This window comes from Microtus oregoni, unplaced genomic scaffold (assembly GCF_018167655.1).
Source record: "Microtus oregoni isolate MIOR12 unplaced genomic scaffold, Mior012 000015F_ref0000493, whole genome shotgun sequence".
In the NCBI taxonomy this organism is placed as follows: Eukaryota; Metazoa; Chordata; class Mammalia; order Rodentia; family Cricetidae; genus Microtus; species Microtus oregoni.
In genome coordinates, this window is record NW_024543074.1 from 13124001 (window position 1) to 13147245 (window position 23245).

A 23245-nucleotide genomic window follows, 5' to 3' on the forward strand; every position below is an offset into this window, starting at 1 on the left:
GAAGCATCAGTTTCTTCAATAAGTATAGAAGCATGTTCCGTAGGCTTTTTAAAGAAACAGATAATCAAACTCAATATATTCTTCCGATTTAGGAGTCCAGAATATAAATCTTTATAAAACACACTACAAAACATCCTGTAAGAAACAATGAAGTAAAGAGAGCTAAGTAAAACAGAGATGATTGATTTGACGCCTTCCCAGAGTTGTCTAAATCTGTAACCAACATAGTTCAAGTTAAATAGATGGTATTACACACATGCATTTCACACAGAAAAGTCGGACTCACGTTTTCTTTAAATCAGATCCAGGATCCTGCCTCTTTGGCAGTTAGAGAATAAAATGTAATAGTTTTGATTTCATTCCCTCGCTCTTTGACCTTAACATCTGGAATTTCTAGGATTATTAGTTCCTCTAGCTCTCATCCATGATTTTTGTTTCTTTCTTTGTTTTGTTTTCTAATACAGGGTTTCTCTGTGTGGGCCGAGCTGTCCTGGAACTCACTCTGTAGACAAGACTGGTCTTGAACTCACAGAGATCCTCCTGTCCTGTTATTTTTCCAAATGTTCAAGTGTATTTTTATTAAATGTCAGAAAAAATTAAATTTCTTAAGTTTTATTAATATACACTTTATATACAATGATTATATTTGTTTTATGTTCTCATTTTGATGAGTCTAATATCAACACAGTAATTATCAACAAAAAAAAGATAAGAGACCTCAGAGACATACCCCCTAATGTGTACAACTATCACCTGTCCCTGCCCCTAATCCAGCGCTACCCCCAGACTGCCTTCCTGTAATGGGGTTCATATCGCCTGCTGAGACAAAAAGACTGTCTAGGGGCTCACGTGGGGTTTTCAAGTCCTATTCACCAAGGAAGAACAGCATTTGTTCAGTTGTTTATATTACAGAATACGAGATGCTACCATTTCTATAACCATTATTCAGGGTTCCCACATTCTGAACAGAGCCACCTAAGTGCTATTTATTCAGTATCCAGCACGACTTTCTGTGTGGCTGCTGTACTTCTCTGAGGTGATGATGTAAAAACAAGGTGAATTTTGAAATTCATTTCAAAAATGATAATATCTTACATTGCCCACATGCTTACCATTCTCAACCATTGTATGTCTTTAAACTGTAATCATTTAGGTGGGTATTTTGTGATGGTTCCTGGCTTTAATTTGCATCTTGATCCATTCCACAGACATTTACGTCACAAATTTTTAATAGAATTGTCTTTTTAATCTCTGTCATTATTTGTTTAAAACATTTTATTATTTCAAGTACATGTCTAGGGGACAGGCACACGAGTGCAGTAGCCCTGATCCACATGAGGGACTGGACCCTCTGGACTAAGTTGGACAGAGGCAACAGTGAGCTGCTGACACCAGGTCGGGCGCTCGGAAGTTTTCTTCAGGTGTCAGGATTCCTTTCTTTGTCGCAAACACTTTCCAAAAGACAATTAATTTTGATGGAGTCAACTTTCCAACGGTGAGAGGCATTTTTACCCTATCTCAAAGTCAAGGTGTATGAAGTTTCACAGGTTCAGATTTTAAAGTCTATGATCCATTTTAAGTAAACTGCATATGTTTTTAATTGAAAGAATATTTTGTTTTACCATCCACATTCACTAAGAACATTATACTTGCCCTAATGAATTCATTTCCATTTTTCCTAAAATTCAATAGATTTTATTCCATTCCAAAATGTCTCTGTTTGACAGAGACCCACATTGGAGCACAGGACTGAATTCTCAAGGTCCAAATCAGGAGCAGAAGGAGAGAGAGCACGAGCAAGGAACTCAGGACCGTGAGGGGTGCACCCACACACTGAGACAATGGGGATGTTCTACTGGGAACTCACCAAGGCCAGCTGGCCTGGGGGTCTGGAAAAGCCTGGGATAAAACCGGACTCTCTGAACATAGCGGACAATGAGGACTACTGAGAACTCAAGAACAATGGCAATGGGTTTCTGATCCTACTGCATGTACTGGCTTTGTGGGAGCCTAGGCAGTTTGGATGCTCAACTTACTAGACCTGGATGGAGGTGGGGGGGTTCCTTGGACTTCCCACAGGACAGGGAACCCTGATTGCTTTTCGGGCTGAGGGGGGGGACTTAATTGGGGGGGAGGGGGAGGGAAATGGGAGGCGGTGGCTGGGAAGAGACAGAAATCTTTAATAAATAAATAAATTAAAAAAAATAAAATAAAATAAATGTCTCTGTTTAACCACACAATCCTTTCTTGTGTACTATGAATTGATGTAGTTTGGGTCTTTATTTGTCTTTTACAAGACTGACTAATTTCATATTCTTTGAAATTCCATATAAAATTATTATCAGCAGACATGATGCTGGCCATCCCAGTATCTGAGAGGCAGAGGCATAGATCTTTGTGAATTCAAGGATAACAAGGTCTACGTAGCAACTACCAGGTTGGTCAGAGCTGCCGAGTGAGACCCTGTCAGAGAAAAAGGAGATGGAGAGAAAAAGGGGACGGGTGGAAGGGGGAGGAGAAAAGAGGACGGGGTGGGGCGGAGACAGACAGAGGAGGGGAGAGAGACACTAAGTCCCTTGAGACAGAGATCATTAAAATTAGAATAAGCTTGAGTTGATAACTTTTAGCATATACATCCACTCTCAAAACATTTAACCATTAGCAAAAGAAAAAAGTACTGATAGAAAAAATACCAGTAGCATAGCAAGAAATAAAATGAATAAAAATGTTCATCAATTACCACAACACAGAAGTGTGATGAGAGAGGGTGAGGCAGGGGCAAAGTATGGGATGGGAAGACGGAGAAAAAGAAGAATCTTGTTGGAAAAAGAGGGAGAGAGATTGGATGCCTCACTCAGTTCCTCTTTTTATTTTTTGAGACAAGGTCTCTCACTGAATCTGGAGTTAATCAGTTCTACCAGACTAGCTACCTAATAATCCCAAGGGACACTCTTGTGTCCGCCAAGTGGTGGGATAACAGATACACATTGTCACACTCGGCTTTGTCTAGGTGGGTTCTGGAGATCCAAACTCAGTTCTTCATACTCGTGTGGCAAATATTTCATTGACTGAGCCATCAACCCACACCTTCAAATTCTACACACTATCTCACTGCATGCATGGACACTGCCTACTGATTCAATGTTAGATCAGCTCAATCAGTGTGGAGGGACAGGAGTGTCGCTCATTATCAGAAATCTGGGCTTGCAATATACCTTGCATAAAGCCAACATTCTTTTATGCTTTTTGGGAACTCTCTCTTATGAAAATATATTTGGAATTACGGTATACATGTGTGTTTAATCTTATTACTTAATGTCATTAGCACAAAAATACTACTTTTTCTTCTCAAAGTACTCACTAAGTCTAATTCCTACTAAGTTTCCCCAGACTCCCACATGTGACAACTGGAATAGGACATTGGTGCGGCACATCACCCTAAGACAAACTGGTGATGGGCAGCCAGGCGACGCGGCTGCAGCGGTAGTGCGCATGAATCCTCTCCAGGCCGCCTCTGCAACGGTAAAGCACCAATTGCTAGCGGTGCTGACCCGAGTGCCAGGTGAACATCCTCATCGTTATCATCCTCTAGAAACTATGATCAGCCAGCCGGGGACTTGTGACTATAATCCTAGCAGCTGGGAGACTGAAGCAAGAAGACATAATATGTGCACATATGAGCTCACCAAGGAATGAATACTGTACAAGAGTCATCTTTTCAATCATGACTTTGAGGTCGGCTTAGGCTACAGATTAAGCTCCACAGCAGTACGGGCTATAGAGTGAAACAATATCTTAAAAAACAAAAACAATCCTTGAGTCTTTACAGATATCAGGAAAAATGAAGGCAGGGTGTTTCCTGGCACCTTGCAATGATCAATGGGAATAGCTACTGTGGAAAAAATAAATTCAATTTAACCCTCTTTAACGATTAACCCCAAACGACCATCTCCTCTCAATATACAGCACTTGAACAAGCAGGAGACTTTCTCTGCTGTTAGAGATACAGCCCAACCATCCAAAGTTAATCTGCTTTACTAGAGCCTCGACATTCATTTTCCTCTTATTAATGGGTGGAAAAGCGATTTCCCTGGCAAGGAGGGGTAATTATTTCAAATGTGGATGTGCTGCACTCCATGCTCCCAGCAGCTCAGCCGGCAGAAGTGACGCCTCTACAAAGCCAATCAATTATTTACTGGATACAAAACAGGATGTCTGTTCCACAAGTGTCTGGGCTACTGCACTGAGCTCAGGAATTCTTTCTTTCATTTCTAATTCCCAATGTAATAAAGAATACATCTCTTTTCATATCTAAGGCAATATGACATGGAACATACTCACCTACTGTTTTTATTGATCAAATAAAAGGTAGTTTCCATAAGATACTTATAATTCATATTTATTATAAACTTCAATTTTCATTATCTTTATAATATGTACATGCCAGCATGCACCACCCAAACAATTTAGAGAGAGAAATATTTACTATTCAAGGAAAAATTTAGAAATGAATAATTTTATTCAACACATGAATAATGACATTGAAAAATATTCTACCTTGGCACTGCTAGAGATTTTCATAATCATGAAAAAGAACCTAATGGAATTAATAAATGCAATGGTTTGGTGTAAACTAAAGCCTAGAGACAAAAATAAAAGGTGACTTCTAAGGAGAACGCCTAAGGAAGAATTCTGACTGGTGATAAAAACTAAAATACTAGGATGAAGGAGGTGAGCAAGTAATATAAGAAGAGAAGCAACAGATATTTGTGTGTAAAGATACTATGTGAAAAGATTCTATGTGGCCGGGCGGTGGTGGCGCACGCCTTTAATCCCAGCACTCGGGAGGCAGAGGCAGGCGGATCTCTGTGAGTTCGAGACCAGCCTGGTCTACAAGAGCTAGTTCCAGGACAGGCTCCAAAACCACAGAGAAACCCTGTCTCGAAAAACCAAAAAAAAAAAAAAAAAGATTCTATGTGTACTGAGTATAGACACTATGTGTAAAGACACTGAGTATAGACACTATGTGTAAAAACGCTATGAGCATAGATACTATATATAAAGACGCTATGTGTAAAGATACTATTTTTGATGATTGCAATTTTATTCCTTTGTTTACTGATTGAAAGAGGGGGGAAGACTTTTGAGGGACCAAGAAGTAACTGCTCCTGGAGAGGCTCAATGGTTATGGGTACTTGCTGTTCTTTAAGAGAAACAGAGTTAGGGTCCCAGAAGCCACAGTATGGCCTATACCTGTCCCTAATTACAGTTCTAGGGGACCTGATGCCCTAATCTGGCCTTGGTGAGTACTAGTAATACATGATGTGTGTATATATACATATATTCACACACACACTGACAAACACCCATATATATTTAAAATAAAACAAACACATTTTAAAAAAAAGCAATGTCTTAAAAGTTCTAAATTTAGTGAAAATGAGTATGGTAATAAATTGTTTTGCTCTAACAAATAAACCTTGCCTGGAGATCAGAGTGCAGAGCTAGCCACTAGTTAACCATAGAAGCCAGGCAGTGCTGGCACACGCCTTAATCCCAGCACTTGGGAAACATGTACCTTTAATAGAGGTGAGGGAGGAGGAAACAGGAAGTGATATGGTGGGCAGAGAGAAGAGTGTGATACGGGAGAAAACAAAAAATCCTCAGCTCCCTTGGGACTGAGGATTTGGTAGCGATAAGAAGTCTCTCTATGGCTGACTCTTTTAGTCTCTGATCTTTCAGCATTTACCCGGATATCTCACTCTGGGATTTTATTATTAAGCCCAATTAGAATTTGTGCTACAAATGAGTGGAGCATAATCTAGAGGGTGAGTGAGACAGGAAGAAGGGCCAAGCTCCGTCCTAGAAATGCTCCCCGCGATACAGACGGACAGCAGGAAAGTGTCATCTTATGGAGAGAATGGCAATGTGAGGACTCAATTTCTTGCTCAACTGTACTACAAATCAAAAACTGGTCTGAAAAGTATTGCTTTCACACAAACTTCTCTAAAAAATGTTACTCATTTTGTAGCTAAATAATTGAAAGCAACAGACATATACCACCCATATTGAATCCACAAAGGTCTCAGCAAGGCATTTCTAAACAAATCATAAATACTACCATTAAAATATTTGTTTTGATTCAGGACTCAGAGTCACAGCTAATAAACAAGTGTGGGAATGTGAAATTAAAAAACAAACTGAACACAGCTGCTCAACAAGTTTCACAAGTCTGTTTACTGGCATCCTTCATTTCGAATCCGAAAGGTCCCACAGAACACAGTCGCCAGTGACCCCCGCCAGTCGGCCTACTTTTGCCGCTAATCCACACGGTGGTGGCACCACATCATGGACAGTTTACAGTACTTTCAGCATTGCCCAGAGATGGCCAAGGTATGGCTTGTTCTTACTCTCGTCCAGACATTTGCATACAACTGCCATCTAAGACTATGTCTCTTTTTAAAGAAGAGGACTAGAACAAATTCTTAATACAATATCCTTGAGTATGATATCAATTCAGACAAGCAAGCTGGCAAGCAAAGGACCAGCTTTAGAAACAAAACAACACCAATTTCTTTATATGTCCTAATTGTTTTTTTTTTTTTAGAACCTCCATAACCTTCAAAACAATATTGCAAGTGTTATGGCTATCCGTCATCTATTACATAGCCCCTGGAAATGCCAGGGCATAAGAGGGCTGATATACGTAAAATTCCTTCATATAAATAAATGTAGAAGCCGGGTGGTGCCAGCACTTGGGAGGCAGAGGCAGGCAGATTTCTGTGAGTTCGAGACCAGCCTGGTCTACAAGAGCTAGTTTCAGGACAGGCTCCAAAGCTACAGAGAAATCCTGTCTTGAAAAACCCAATAAATAAATAAATAAATAAATAAATAAATAAATAAATAAATAAATAATAAATGTAGAAGCATGTTTGGGTAATGGAAAACCAATCTATTTAGTAAAGGGTCCATAATCTACAGTTCAAATCAAAACCAATAAATTGAAATAAAAATAATTAAATATACCAAATAAGTCGATTTAAAAACAAAAAATACATATTGTGTTAAGATTCACTCAAATTATACAACTCAGTACCTAACAATATAATTCTGCCAGTAAAGGAAAAAAAATCTCATTCTATATTATCAAAGGCAGATCAGTAGTGTATTGGTAGGGGAGAATTCAAATGGAAAGAGGCAAAAAGCATTTCATCTTCCCTAAACACTTCAACTATATGGAGGAGAAGGAAATACCTATTATATATCTGTGCACTTAACTGCCAAGAACACACAATGTGTGAACATGCACACCTAAATCCAAGAGGTAACAGGCAGCACAGAGAAGTCAGAGAAAAAACTAATGAAATCTAGGAATGATAAACCAAGCCTATGTCCCACCACCCCAGGGTAAGGACAGGAGCCAGCCTGGGCTACAGAGAAGATGAAGGACGCTGACTAGAGGAAGCTATGGCTAGCCCGATGACCCTTTTCAAAGAAACTGATCAGCTCCTAATTAAGACTTGCTTTAGAACTGAAAAACAGTCCAAGATTTCCAAATCAGCATTTGGATGTTTTCCACATCACGGACCACTGAGTGTTTTCTATCCTCTGCTCCTCATTAAGCAACCGTAGCATTGACAACAGGGTAAGGACTCTGTCAGGGCTAGGGAGATGCAGCACTTGTAGGCCTGGTACGGGACTCAGGGTCATGTTCCAGGACCCAATTGCAGCTCACATTTGTCTGCAACTCCAGTTCTAGAGGACCTGATGCCTTCGTCTGGCCACCATGGGCACTGTATGCACATGACATACATGCAGGAAAGACAATCACACTCATACATCTTATTATCTCTGCCTACCAACTACAACATAACACTGTTTAAAGGGAACAAGGTTTCATTATAAAGCCACTACCTAAATCAACATTCTACACACAGAAAACATTTCTAAAACCCTACCAAATGACAAACAGACAAAAACAAAGTTCCCACACAATGGGAATAACTTTGTGTCCAGTGTTCTGAGGTGTTTACTGCATGCGCCCTGCATTCCTCTGTTCACTCCTGAGCTAGCACTAATTTCTATATAAGCAACAGAGTTGCTATGTCCTAGCTAATCACCTTTGTAATCAACACTAAAAACTGATTTCTTTTTTAAGAACTGACTTCCCCAAAATTATGACGACCCTGTTTTTCGTGACGGGGTTTCTCTGTGTAGCTCTGGAGCCTGACCTAGAACTAGCCCTGTACAGCAGGCCAGCAATGAACACACAGAGATCCGCTCCCCCTTTCTCCGGAATGCTGGGATGAATGACATGTGCCACCAATACCCAGCTGGACTAATTTTTATATTTCAACCAGCATCCCATCCTTTCAACATATGGTTTACTTTACCTTCCTTGTGAAGAACCCACTTTAACTGGAGATTGTGCTTATAGAAACTGTTGCTTTACCAAGTCCTGACAGGTCAGTGTAAGGAGGCATTAGCCAAAGAGAGTATTGAGATGAAACCTTTATAATAATAATTTAGTATTTTGACAGACAGCTTTAAATAGCTTAGTACTAAAAACCCTTCTCATCAAAAAATAGAAAAGCTTAGAGATCAATTAATTAGAATAATGCTTCTTAAAAGGGCAAAAAAAGGGCAAAATAATTTTTAGAAATATTTTTTAAAAGTAAACAGCTAGAGTCGATCTTAACGGCAGGTCACTTGCTTAGCACCTGGGAGGCCCTCCTTACAATCCTCAGCACCACAAAGACAAGAACAAACACTGATCGTAGGATTGTATGTGTGTGTGTGTGTGTACTATGTAGTAATTTCCAACAATATTCAATATTCAGATAATTACGTAATAAAAGCAAACATACGAAAATACACCTCTGAACAAATACTTCAGTGGACCATTGGCTCAGAACAATCAGCCCGTCTGGGCCAGCAGCTACTTTGTGAAGTATTTTCAATGATACTAACAAGCCTCACAGATGGCTATTATGAAATTATAGGCAACCAGTGTAAGGAAGCTCTAGACACGTGAACCATATCAAAGTGAATAAATTACAAAGCAGCTCAAGGGAGCTTTGGTCAAATATCAAAAGGAAAATGAGGAAAGAAAAAAAAAACACGGCTGAGTACACAGCTCAGTGACAGCATTGCCTAGCAGTGTCTGTCCCTGGTCTAGTCTCAGTACACAGCTCAGTGACAGCATTGCCTAGCAGTGTCTGTCCCTGGTCTAGTCTAAGACCTCAAAAAAAAAAAAAGCCCTAAATTTTATATTGACCAGTCTCTTTTATTTCCAGAGCAGAGAATAAATTACAGTGCCGTGAATCTAAAACTGGGACAAGTTAAAATAATTTCTTCCGTAAGCATGCCAATACGCTGAGATACTTGCTGGGCACCAGACACAGAGATGGATTGGATGCCAGCACATCCAGGGTTGGAAGGAAACTACAGCACACAAAGGAAAGAAATATCTAAACAAGTGATCGTCTCCAAATAAATTATATCATTCTTATAAACACAATGCTCTAGGAACACGGAGGAGTAAACATAATGCTTCTGTTTTAAGATTATCATATATGCAAGTCAAATAGCAAAGGGAAAGATGCAGGCTTCAAAACAAAACCACAGAAAGCTCACCGCAGACAGTGATGGGGGTGATTAGTTATCTTTACACCATGTAGTATGTTCTTTGTACAAAGCAACTTCACATCCAGTTCCCCCATCGGAACTGTTCAGGGGTGATGTGAAATACACAATAATACAAAGGAGAGTGGGCATAACAGAGAGAATTACAATGCGTCATACTGGTTACCCAAAGCAGAGGGACACAAGCAAACAAATTTCAAAGCATGTCTCAAATTTTAACTTAATTCCCCCGACATACAGCGAATTTCAATAGGTAGTTGTCTGCCTTAATTAAATCAATCTTACTTACTGATCAACCACTATAATAAAAATCTCTCTTCAACAAAAATGACTAATTAGAATATCAGAAAAAAAGATTAATCAAGTGCTCAATATGACTGCCTAGTTACCATTCTTGATTTTAAATGGGAAAAAAAAAACCCAGATTTTCTCATCAATCCAACTGATACAGTCATTTCTGAAAAATAAGATAAAAATGCTAAGACTCTCAGATGCATCACCCAAATGAGCAGGATCCGAACCTATAATTTACAAGACCAAAGCAGCGCTGAAACAAGCACCAGTTTCATCTTTTGTTTAGAGATCACGTATTTTAGATTTCACTTATTTCCACCTGTATCAATAAAACCCAGCACAGAATGCAAGCCAAGAAACTGACACTCATTCTGTTTATTGTTACAGTAAGAACTGGCTGGTTCCTGCTTGAGAACTGTTCCTACACCGGGTGACTATAAAGCTGCTGTTCTAGCTCAGAGGTCAATATTTCCTTAATAAAAAGTTTGGAGGAAAAGTGGGTAACGGGGCGTTCCATGCTTTTAGTCACAATTACACGACTTAGCAGAGCAACCAGAAAGGAAAAACAGAAGGAGAGAAACAAAAAACTAAAAGTTTTCACAATTTCATGTGGAAAAATAAAACGTGTTACAAAGAACATGTGTCTCTGGTGCTGCTAGCCTGCCATACTGATACTGGGGCACGACGATAAATGAACGCGACTTCAGGAGCAGCGCTTACCTCACTGCAGCGCTGTGAACACCGGCTTTCAGACAATTAAAATGTCGTTCTGAGTGGGACAGGGTGGGACAAACTGTAAACTTAGTCATCCACAGATCACTGGTCCTGTTATTACTTATGATAGACAAGCTCCATGTGTCTCTCTGTGTGGTTTGTATCTATTCATACAGAGGCCTGAAGAGGGTGTCAGCTCCCCTGGGGCTTGAGCTACAGGCAGCAGGTGAGCCACTATATGGGTGCTGGCAGCAGAATTTGATCAGGCCTCTACAAGAGTAGCAAGGGATTTTAACTGGTGAGCTGTCTCTCCAACCCCAGTCCAATCACAGATGTTCCATTTCTAATTATATTAGCTAGAAAACTCATAAAACAAATGGATTTAAAAAAAAACTTACCACTAGTATTAAAAGCCATACAGCACACTGGCTTCTCGTGGGCAGGGAAGTGGGCTACAATGCCATCGCTGTCTGAATCCTCACTCACAAGCACCTTTGGAAAAGAAAAGAAGAAGGTTAACTTTAGTCACTAATGGCTTGGAGGCCACACCACACACTCCTCAATCTTCCTCAAGGAGATGGTTGCACTGCACTGAAGTTATTCTTATCCACTGAACAAAACTTCAGCAATCTGGATACACACCTCACAATGGATGCATAATCTCTAAAAATAGCCACTTAACGTAATTATAGAAAGATTTTGCTGGAAAAAAAAATCAATGATTCCCCAATTATTAAAAAGAGGTCTATGATTGAAAATACAACAAATAAACCAAATAATAATGGAGAATAACACATAGCAATTTGTTTTCTGTTTGACATTTTTCATATTTTATTAGATTATTCTATGTTCACACAAGCGTGGACCAGAGGACCACCTGCCAAAAGCCGCTCTTTTCTATCAGCTCATCTCAGGGATCAGACTCGGGTCATCAGGCTTGGCCGCAGACACCTGTACCAGCTCAGCGATTTTGGATTATGAGTTGTGATATAATTTTATAGAGAGAAAGGGGGACACTTTGAAAACACTGTTCTAGCATGTTATAGGAACATCGGAAGATGAGGCAAGATTCCTGGCCAGCCTGGAGGCAGAGCAAGAGTCTAGTCTGTAAGAATGCTGGTCATGTCCTACAGATGCTCGAAGCAGCCGCCAAAGTAACTCCTGCCCGAGAGAGACAGTCACTTCTAAGCCTACAAGGCAGAAACGGAACACACTATCGCTTAAGGACATGACAGGTCCACTTGGACTCAATTCACGTGCCACAAAGGCCACTGCGTTCATCTTCACAGTTCAATGATTTTAATAATAAGCTGTTTTATGAAATGTCTTCAATCGTTGTCTCTAAATTTCTTGTCATCCTTCTCTGGACAGACCTCTAATTCAGCCTATGAATAATTGTTTTATCTTATTCATTATTTTCTGTGATTTTCTAAAATTATTTTTTCTCATTTATGTTCAGATAATTATTTCCTCCTTCATTTCTGGGTGGGGGCATTTTTGTTTGCTTAGTTGTTTGTTTGCTTTGTTTGTTTGTTTGTTTTGGATTTTTGAGACAGGATTTCTTGGTGTTACAATTCTAGTTTTTCTGAAGATGCTTTGTAGACCAAGCGGGCCTTGAACTCACAGAGATGTGTTTGTCTCTGTCTCACAAGTGCCGGGATTTAAGGCATGTGACCACACCACCCAGCATTCCTTCATTTTTTAAACAGTACTCTTCTTTGTGTTACATCCATCGATCTATCTATCTATCTATCTATCTATCTATCTATCTATTTTGGCTGTTCAGGACAGAGTTTCTCTATATCTTTAAAGCCTGTTCTGGAACTCATTCAGTAGACCAGGCTGGCCTCGAACTCACAGAGAACCACCTGTCTCTGCCTCCCGAGTGCTGGGATTAAAGGTGTGCGCCATCACTGCTTTGTGTTACTTTCCAGGGTTAGAACCCCTCCTTCTCCAAATAAGCACTGAAATCTCTACATTTTGATCCACATTATACCATAATTATACCATAAATTTAAGTACATTTTATCTTTATCAAGTTTGAAATACTTTTTATTTTTTATTTGATTGCCCTGTGATTTATTTACAAATCCACTATTTACTTACAAATATTTAGGAATCTCCTACGTTTGTATATTCTGGCTGTGCAAAGCAAGCATGTACTGGGCCGGTAAGAAGGCTTGGCAGTTAAAAATGCTTATTACACAAACCTGACTATTTTATGGCAAACGGAAGAAAAGAATTGACGTCGATAGCAAGTCTTCTGAACCCACATGAACGACACAACAAGCATACATGGATGTGCATGAAGGTGCAGGCACAGGAAGGACAGATAGACACAAAGCTCTCCATATAATGGCTGAATGTAAGTATTCTAATGCCATTGTTTACATAAAGTACTTTCATAAAAATGTTGGCTTTCAAATTAATCTTTCTAGATGCCTTTGAATTTGATTCTATTTATAAAAGTAATTCAGATATTGTTGGCCTTAAGAATGCTATGTATTTCAATAAATCAGAACTATTTGCTACCTGAATGATCATCTTTTTATATATATATATATTTATTGAGTATACAATATTCTGTCTGTGCGTATGCCTGAAGGCCAGAAGAGGGCACCAGACCTCATTACAGATGGTTGTGAGCCACCACGTGGTTGCTGGGAATTGAACTCAGGACCTCTGAAAGAGCAGGAAATGCTCTTAACCGCTGAGCCATCTCTCCAGCCCCTGAATGATCATTTTTTATGTTTCAAAATATAGCTTTAGCGAGGGATGACTCAGGAGGCTAAGGCAGGAAGATTTGGGTGTTACTGTTTCTAGTAATTTCTTAGGGGGTCTCTGAATAGACTGTGATATCTATATCAACATCCTCTGTTTGTCAATGTTGAATGAATTATTGTAAAATGTGGGCCCCTGTTCAAATGCACATTTTCTCCAAAAAGATATTACACTTGTGTACTATCAACTCAAAAACTGACCAATATGTTCTTTTAAAAAGCATCCATAAATTAAAAATGTGTGTGTTTGTGTGTGTTTGCTTTCTATTTCATGGATAATTTCTGTAGTTTGTTCTGTGTTTATAGAAAAAAGTCTTGCTGTGTAATCCAGGCTCACAGCCAATTGATCTGGGCTAAGACCTGCTTCCTGCTTCTCCTTTGAGAGGCATGGGATTAAGGACTATGCCACTACAACTGGCTGTCATTTCTACAAATAACGTTTCTCTCATTCACTTCCCCATTTTTACGGATTGCAGATGCAAGTGCCAATGAGCACAGCATCATTTGAAAGGCTTCTGGGCCTATGTTGAAATGTTTGTATACTTCTAAGTGCCAGAAGATGAACTGCACCTCAGAATGCCACTTACTGGACAGCGCCCCTGCACTTTTCCTGCCAATCTGACATTTTCACAGAATATACAGAGTATCTGGGGATCTGCCAGAGGGAGAGCGTAAGTCAGAATCGCTCACAGAGAATCTCCTGACTCTATATTCAGGTAGAAATAAGTGAAAATAATCTGACGAAATGATGGCTCTAGAGATAAACATTAAAAACCATCAACATCCGACTCTATTTACATGACATTTTCAAAACCACACAAGTGTGGAGAAGTATGTATCAACAGTCGGCCACAGGGGCACACGTTCATCCCAGCACTTGGGAGGCAGAGACAGGCAGTCTCTGTGTATGGGGCCAATCTGGTCTATAAAGAGAGTTAAAAGTCAAAGAGTTACAAAGTAAACTGTTTCAAAAAATTATATAAACAAATATCACACACCCTCCACATACAAATGAAGGGAATGAGATGTAGCTGGGGTTGAGGGATGGGAATGGATTATTTCAAAATTAATAGATGCAAATATAGAATATATTCGCAAACTTGAACTTCTCGGAGTCTAATATGCAGTTTTAACTTGCATAATTTATCGTGAGTTATGAATGTATTTTTTGTGAAATACTTCTGTCATTTGTGTAATTTCTGTTCACTGTCACTGGACACTGGAGCAATTAGTACTGTTTACGCGATTCGACAGAAATACTAAAACCTGTACTGCTTCCAGCAAACTCAAGGGATGACATGAAGTATCATGACTGCTCTCCTTGAGAATGAACAAAGTCAAACAACTACACATGCAGGGAAGGGTTCTCTGTGCTGTTCCATCGCGTGCCTAAAGCCTCAGACCCCTAAAACCATCATGAGCCATGATAATTCTCCTAAGGTAGGAGATGGACACTTACCTAAGCAGAGTGAAGCCATAATTTGCACCAATAACTATACTAAACAATACAACAAACTTTAACTAAGACAAGGTGTATAAGAATACCTGGTCCGCAGCAAAACTTGGCTAACATTTAGGCCACCATTCTGAAGTATTTTATTTCACTTATTGGTTTTGCCACATTGCTAACTTCGATTACATAAATGTGTAAAAGGCAAATCATACCACTTAACTTCTCCAGTCAAGAAATGCTTTTAAATAAAACATGAAAGTAACAAAGATGAAAATGGACACAAAGTCAATTAAATCCATTCCTCCTTAATGCAGTTACCATGCAATGATCCCATCACCATAAAATCAAATTAATCAATACAGCAACAGAAAGACGGTGAATCAGATTTTATATGCTGCCAGAGTGAATGTGAAACTATATTAGAGTCTCGGTGGATTTAAATCACAGAAGACAACATACACGGGAAGGAGGAGCATGGCAGGGACAGGGGACGAGCTAGGGCTGGCGAGTTTCCGAGGCGACACACTCCCTTTAATGCTCTGCAGTGCAGTGCAACACAGCCTGGTTCTCCAAAGTGTCTGAGCAGAGGTGCCTTACAGCAAACAGACGGTGGAAATGAAAGAGGCAGTGCTATACTACAGAATTCTGGTTCCTTTGAAAAATACACTTTTTTACTGGCTTAGTACTTACTTATTTTCTGAGCACCTCTTTCCTATCTTAGAATTTAAAAATGAATAAATGGCATAATTGTGGTGTTTCCCAAACAGTGGGAAAAATCAATTATTCATAGGGTAAGTCTTGATAGGCTTCTTTGATTTGCTCACCAAGGAAAGATAAACTTTTGTAAATCCACAAACTATACTGCACTAATTCCCACATTACAAAACCAAAAATCCCCTCCCTCCTTCCATAATTCCCACATCCCTTAACTGTTTTCCAGGCTGGCCTCTGAAATTCAGGGCTTAAATCCTGGGTAACTGCGAGTAGAGGTAACACATCCAGGATACGTGTATGTGGCTACCCGCATCAGGTAATGTATGTTCTCCACCACCATCCTAACAGCCAAGAGAAAACCATGCTAGCACATACTTTAAAAGCAAAATCAATACAAGCATATAATGTATTGGGTTAACCTGAAACTTAAAAAGGAAGAAACAGAAAATTGTTATTATTTAAATTTTAAGTAAAACACAACCAAATTTAACAGCACAGAATTTCAAAGAACGTTAGTTTGAATTGCACCGGAGTATACTCTTTCTCAAAGTGCCTTTAGATCCTTCTACAGGAAATAGCACACAGGAGCTGTCAAATGGACTTTTTAGTCAAGATGCTGACCCATATATAGTGGACGCCAATTCCTCAACAGAATAGGACAGTACTTCAGAGACTTAAATTTTCTAAGCCTTTTATCTGAATAAAAATAAAATGAATACATATTCTATATAAACAGTAAGGTTCATAAACCTACTACTTTTCAAACATTTTAGATTATATGCTATCTTTAAGTAACAAGATTTGAAAATTATGCCCTTTTATATATATTTTAAAGGCTATAACATGAAAGAAATTTCATACCTGACTAAAGAGGGTAGAGGTAGATGAAGTTTTGCTAAAAGCGCTTTACCAAGAACATAACATACAAAGGCCAATTCTCCCGTGTGCTTTGTCGGCCCGCCCTTCCTAATGGTTTTTAACTAGGCATAACTTACTGTCTGGAGATACAGGAGAGCCCCCATGCTACTGTCATGTATATTTTCTGGTTTGTAATTTCAAATTTCCATGTGTTTTGCTTTATGCTTTTGTTCTTGTTTTTTACTGTTTAAAAGGGAATGTGTTAGCTGGGCATGGTGCTCTTGGTGTAGCTCCAGCACTCAGAACACTAAGGAAGGAGGATGACCACTGATAACTGGGCAAGAGTGAAGCCTTTACTTCCAGAAGCTAAAATAAGAAAAACGTTATAGAATTTCATATAACACACTAACTTATCTCGTGCATAACCAGTGCTAATTATTTTATTTCCCCCACATATGCCAGTTCCTGTCTTTTCATCTCCTTAGGAGAAATGAATTAATCTCGGGGTGTAGATTATAACATGGCATCAGACCAAGAAACAGCTTGAACACAAGAGCACAAACAGGCGTGTACAAAACACATGCTCTGAGAGAGAGAGAGTTTCTTTAGGTTTTAAGTATTAATGATGATTGAACTAACAAAGTGAAAATGTCCCTTGCTTTCCTAGAATGGGTGAAAAAAATCTGACCTGAAACAAGTCCTATTCATCTCTTTGGGGTGACTCTAACCTGGGCCCCAGCTCTGCAGTTCACGTGGAGCTCTTACCTGGCCCTCGCCAACTGTCTCGGTGTCTATGACTGTGATGATGCCCGGCACCAGGGGGCTCCGCCTGGAGTTGCTGTGGACAGCAACGTCATCTTCTGTGACCCCCGAGGGCAGTGTGCCTGTCAGCTGCGTCACCACCTTCCCAACCATCGTCAGGCCGCTCTTCAGTGTCTACATGACAAGAGACAACAAAATGGGAAGTCTGAACAGGAGCGTGCACTCGAATCCATTTCTCTTACAATATCCGATATATGTATATAGCGGTAAACTCCACAGATTTTCAATATGCTGTTCGACGTGATCTTGAAACTCATATAGAAAAATCAGCACGAGTTCCAGGAAATGTCACAGTTGATGCACCACGTCAGGGATACTAATTACAATTTATATATAAATTATATATTTATTATAACATTTCTTTTACTGTATCGCCTTAATTTACATATTTTAGCATATGGCATAATATGAAAGGAGCTGGCCATGTGACACTATTTTAAAATATTATATTTCAAATTTTATATTTATTTCATCAAGATAAAGATCGAGACATTGACAGAATATCTAAGTGGAAAAAGATTATAATTCTAAAATATACTTATGCTATTATAAAAGACTATACACTAAGAATAATGATGGGAATTACTTTCTAACTCCATAGTAAGTACAGACAAATGACATCCAATAGGAAATGCAGCTGACAGGTTTCTTCCTCGTCTGTAAGAAGTAATCCAGTGTACACTATGCCACTCAAAGCCAGAGAGTAAAGCTACTGCCTATATTTTTCCTCATTCATAAATCTCAACAGACTGTCCTGATATGCATTAATAGAAATTAGGGCGGGGGCTGCAGCTCAGGGAGTTTGTCCCACATGCCAGAGGCCCAAGGTTCAGACTGTAATGCGAAGGAAAAGCCCAAGTGAAATCATAACAAAAGGCTCTTAAAGAAACAGCTGCTTTTCTTCTGGGAAAAAGAAAAAGAGCTAAAAGAGATATCTGTCTTTTGTCTTACTACACCACTATAAAGAAATCTATTATTGCATAGATACTTGAAACTCTTGAAAGCAAATAATCTTTTATATATTTTCTTCACCCCAGAGTAGCACTTCAAAACAGCTTTTTCTCACTGCTTTCCGTAACAGTCAATCTGAATTTCCTTATGTAGACTGTAAAGGCAGTTAATTTTCTATTCTGGTGCTAAGAAATTGTTTAAATAAGATTACTTGATTTCAATTATAAAATCTTGATTTATGTTTACTACCTCTCTCCTAACAGTCGTATATTAATGTGTTTTCGCCCCACGGTGGTCAATTGATTTAATAAAAATGCCCATGTTTTTTCTTGTTACCTGATAACTTAACGAGAACGGTTCTGAGAGAACACCATTAGCGCTAATGGCTAGGGGGACAACTGATAGGGCAGAGCAAGGTTCAAAATGACGAAGGACCCTGCGGCCGATTTCCTGCATGGGAAGAGAACACGTACCATGTCTATAGGATTAACAGCTGTAATGGATTTCTCTCACACTTTGCTCCAGTCACATGTTCGGCTGCCCTACTGACACAGTGCTGTTCTGTGAGAGTACTCTTGCAAAACAATCATGATTGAGGAACCTTTAAAGAATCTACACATTTCAGACTGTGCAAGGACTAGTCCAACTCATCAGCTCCACAGAAAGTTTCTGTATTCCCAGTTGGCGCCTCGCCCGCATCATAGGTTTGCATCAAGTCTGTGTGCGCGCTAGCGGCTCAGACAACACGGGAAGGCGTGTGAGTGCCCCAGCGTCACGTCCGCCACTCAAGGGAAGAGCTTATAAGTGTGCTTCATTCCAACACCACACAATCCTTAGGAATGACTGCTAAGCCTGGTCTACAGAGCTCCAGGACAACCAAGACTGTTACACAGAGAAACCCTGCCCTGTCTCACAGAGAGAAAAAAAAAAAAACTGTTAAATTTTTACTCATGTACATTCTTTTGAGATGTGGTTTCTCTGTGTAACCAGACCTGGCTGACCTTGAACTCACAGAGATCCTCCCACCTCTACCTCCCAAGAGCTGGGATGAATCTTACATTCTCGTAACTTACTACACAAATTGCAGATTTGGTGATTATAAAGTTTAGGGGTTGTATTTAAAAAAGAAGAAGAGATGGTTTTACCAAGAGTCATTGTTCTTTCCAAATCACATCAAGTCTTCATGCCAACGTGACTGAAACAGACTGCCTTTTTCTTGTTTCCCTGGTGACTCTTCCCATTGCCTCATGGCTTGCTCTTCTGCATTTTTCCACTATTTATGAGCCCCTGTTTTATTCACACTCATTGGCATAAAAGCATGAGCTGATATGCTCTGGGGCAAACACAGAGGATACACAACCAGACACTTCCACGCTGAAAGGTCTTGCTGTTTATAAAGGTCCAGCTACCTCTGCGTGGGAACAGCTCCATTAGCACTGATGGCGGGAGTGCCGCAGCTGAGGCGTCTGGGAGGTTAATCAGGCTTCCTGTTTGCTAGCATAAATACACTGTGGCGCCTGGTTCTCTTGGTCCTTCAGAGGCTTACTCGACAACACTAACAGATTCCGTGTAAGTCGTTTCTTGTGAATTATTGAAACAAATGTTTGGCTGCTAATTGAGGAACACTAATGTGTTTTATAATCACTGCAGTTTGAGATTTTAGCACAAAACAAAACAGTTACAATTGATTGGTGGGTCCCCCCGCCCCCATCTCCTTAGCCCTATTACTAGTTTCTAATTGAAATTTTTCCTTGGGATTTTCCCCCTTTTCTTTTAATTCTCGTGTAAATTGCTAACTAGATGATAAGCAAACTTTTTACCGTTTATTCATTAAAATTTCAGGCTGGTGAGATGACGCGGTAAAGCTGATCCCTAGAACACCAGTGGAAGCAGAGAATAGATTCCTGAAATTATTCCTCTGGCTTCCTCACACAGGCCACGGAACATGGGCATGTATACACTCACATATAGACTAAAAGCAAGAAATTAAAAACTTGAAAGGCGGTGTATACATTTATATAAAATGTATATTTGACCTATCCAGCTGAGGAGATGACAGAGCAGTTGAGGGCACTGTAACGGAAGAAGCTCAGATCCCAGCCCCTATGTCCGGCAGCTCACAACAGCCTGTAGCTCCAGCTCCAGAGAATTCTCCGCCTGCTTCTGGGGACCCAAAGCACCTGCTCTGAGGTAGAACTGCCCACCACAGATTAACAAAGAGAATAATTGAAGAGAGGATAGGAGACTAAATTCTCTTTTCCATCATAATGGGACAGTTAGACAAATCTGCCAATTAAATCTCGCATTTTTGTGAAATATTTATTAAATGTTGTGAGATCAAAACCCAAATGCAAGGTAATACAGGCATTCTGGTGGGATATACCCAGGCCTGGAGATATCAGATGCACTTGTAACATCTCTGGATCTAGAAGTTGTGTATTGGAATTAGCCTTACCAGGGGCTACCTGTTCATACCTGTTCCATTCTTTGGGTTGAAACATAAAAGAAATGTACAATATAGCTGGGCATGGTGACACATGCCCGTAATCCTAACAACCTGGGAGGCTGAGGCAGGAAGGCACCAGGTTAGCCTGGTGGATTTCAGGGTACCCTGTATGGTTGTGATCCTATATGATTGTCTGTGGTCCTGCCTCTTGGTGTGTGGGGGGAGGGAAGTTACAATAGAAGAGTCGATCTCTTCTTGGGTCAAATAGAGCTTTGAAAAAATCGTAGGGTAAATTCTGATAAATAAGGGACCAAACATAAGAAATGAGAACCAGCACTGACATGAATAGAACCCAAACTAGGACTAGCCGCCGTTATAGAGGAGTTGGAGTGTGGCAGAGGTCACTGTTTTGAGTGCCAATCATGGTCACACCGTGGAAATATTACACAGGGAGTGTGATGTATCCTATTCTATATAGTGTGCTGGATCCTATTCTATAGAGTGTGCTGTATCTTATTCTATAGAGTGTGCTGTATCCTATTCTATATAGTGTGCTGGATCCTATTCTATATAGTGCTTGTGTTTCCTACTATTTTTGCCTACCAATTGCCAGAACTAACACGGTTTGATTTTTTCATGGTCATATCAATTTTTATTAAAGTAACACCTCATCATTTAAACACAATTAGACAAAACCTTACTGTTCTTATTGCATTTAATACTGCAATGCTTATTCTCTATCCTCTTTTATTTACGTTTGTATTTGTGTCTGTGCAATTCAGAGACACGGAGATAGAAACAGACTGGCTGTAGTACCACCATGTTGCACGGGCAAGTCTCCAACTTCTCAGTTCAAGTGAACCTCCTACCTCAGCCTACCAAATAGCTGAGACAACAAGCTAATACCACCACCACTGGCTCATAACTCTTCCTTAAATTATAGATAGAACACTGCTGGGCGGTGGTGGCGCACGCCTTTAATCCCAGCACTCGGGAGGCAGAGGCAGGCAGATCTCTGTGAGTTCGAGTCCAGCCTGGTCTACAAAGGGAGTTCCAGGACAGGGCTCCAAAGCTACTGTCTCGAAACCAAAAACCTGTCTCGAAACCCTGTCTCGAAAAACCAAAAGAAAAAAATAGAACGCTAAAACTATCTTTGGACATTAGGTTCCTTTGAGCGTAGGTAAGAGGCATGCAGAGTGCGGGGCTCAGGATACCCATGTGGAGGCTAGAGACAGACACTGGCGACTTTCTCTAATGCGCTCACCTTTATTTTTAACTGAAACGGGCTCTCTCACTTGAATGTAGAGCTAGCTGTTTAGGCTAGAATGCCTGACCAGCAAGGCGCCAAGGCCTCCTGTCTCCACACTCCCCAGCACTGGAGTTACACACAGGGCCCTCAAGGTTACAACAGTTCTTAGAGGAAGCATGGGGTGTGGAGAAGCCCTTGGGCTCACACAGGAAGCACCTTCTCCACTAAGCCATCTCCTTAGCCCCTTTTATGAGAATTTTTTCCAAGTAAATTTAATTCACTCGCTGGGCAGTGGTGGTGCACACCTTTATGCCAGCATGAGGGAGGCAGAGGCAGGAGGATCTCTCTGAGTCTGAGGCCAGTCCAGTCTACAGAGTGAGTTCTAGAACAGCTAAAGCAATACAGAGAAACCTTGTCTCGAAAAAAAAATACACTCTGGCCAGAAAAAGTCCAGTGACTATAGTACAATGTAGCAGGACAAAGGAGAGGCCTGAGTTACAGTAATCCACATGGCTACCATGCATTTTAGAACTACTGCATTCCTTGGGAGGGCAACTTAACAACAAATACTACCTAGTAACTTATTAAGGAAAATCATCAATTGAAGTAGAAATTACTGCAACTTTCAAATACTTTATAGTTAAGAAAAATCCACATAGCGGTTATAAATTAAGAGTCACTTTGTGTCAGGGAGATGGAGGCAGGAGAATTAGAATTTCACAATAACCATCAACCATAGTGAGTTTGAGACAAGCAGGGACTACATGAAAGCCTGTCTCAAAAAACAAAATTAGCCGGGCGGTGGTGGCGCACGCCTTTAATCCCAGCACTTGGGAGGCAGAGGCAGGCGGATCTCTGGGAGTTCGAGGCCAGCCTGGTCTACAAGAGCTAGTTCCAGGACAGGAACCAAAAGCTACGGAGAAACCCTGTCTCGAAAAATCAAAAACAAAACAAAACAAAAAAAAAAAACAAAATTAACATAAATGGAACGTTTAAATAATTTGACAATATTTTAAGGAAACTTTAAAATACTCATGCCTTCAGTCAACTCATGATTTAATACTGAAAATTTAACTTGAAGAGCTGTGGCTACAGAACAGGAATATACTAAATGCCTAATCACCCAACTAGTGATGAATGCTTTTTGAAAATTAATCAGTCAAAATAAAGTTAGTTTCTCTAGGGAGACAAAGCGGAGTACTCGGTGTCACACTCTGTGGTTCAGGCTGACCTGAGTCTCATTATGGACCCAAGATTAGCCTAAACTTACAGTGACCCTCCTGCCTCAGCCTCCCAAGTGTTGGGATTACAGTTGTAAG

The 23245-nt window shown here is 40.1% G+C and overlaps 1 protein-coding gene across 9 annotated transcripts in view; it reads right to left on the minus strand.

The window, feature by feature from the left end:
* Bcas3 (BCAS3 microtubule associated cell migration factor) overlaps positions 1–23245 on the minus strand; it is a 474306-nt gene that overhangs the window by 336550 nt on the left and 114511 nt on the right. For all 9 annotated transcript variants that reach the window (XM_041664855.1, XM_041664856.1, XM_041664853.1 and 6 more), the window contains exons 12-13: positions 17224–17394; positions 11052–11145 (exon numbers count right to left, since the gene is read on the minus strand). In XM_041664855.1, coding sequence (XP_041520789.1) covers positions 11052–11145; positions 17224–17394 — 265 coding nt within the window. The remainder of the gene's footprint in view (positions 1–11051; positions 11146–17223; positions 17395–23245) is intronic.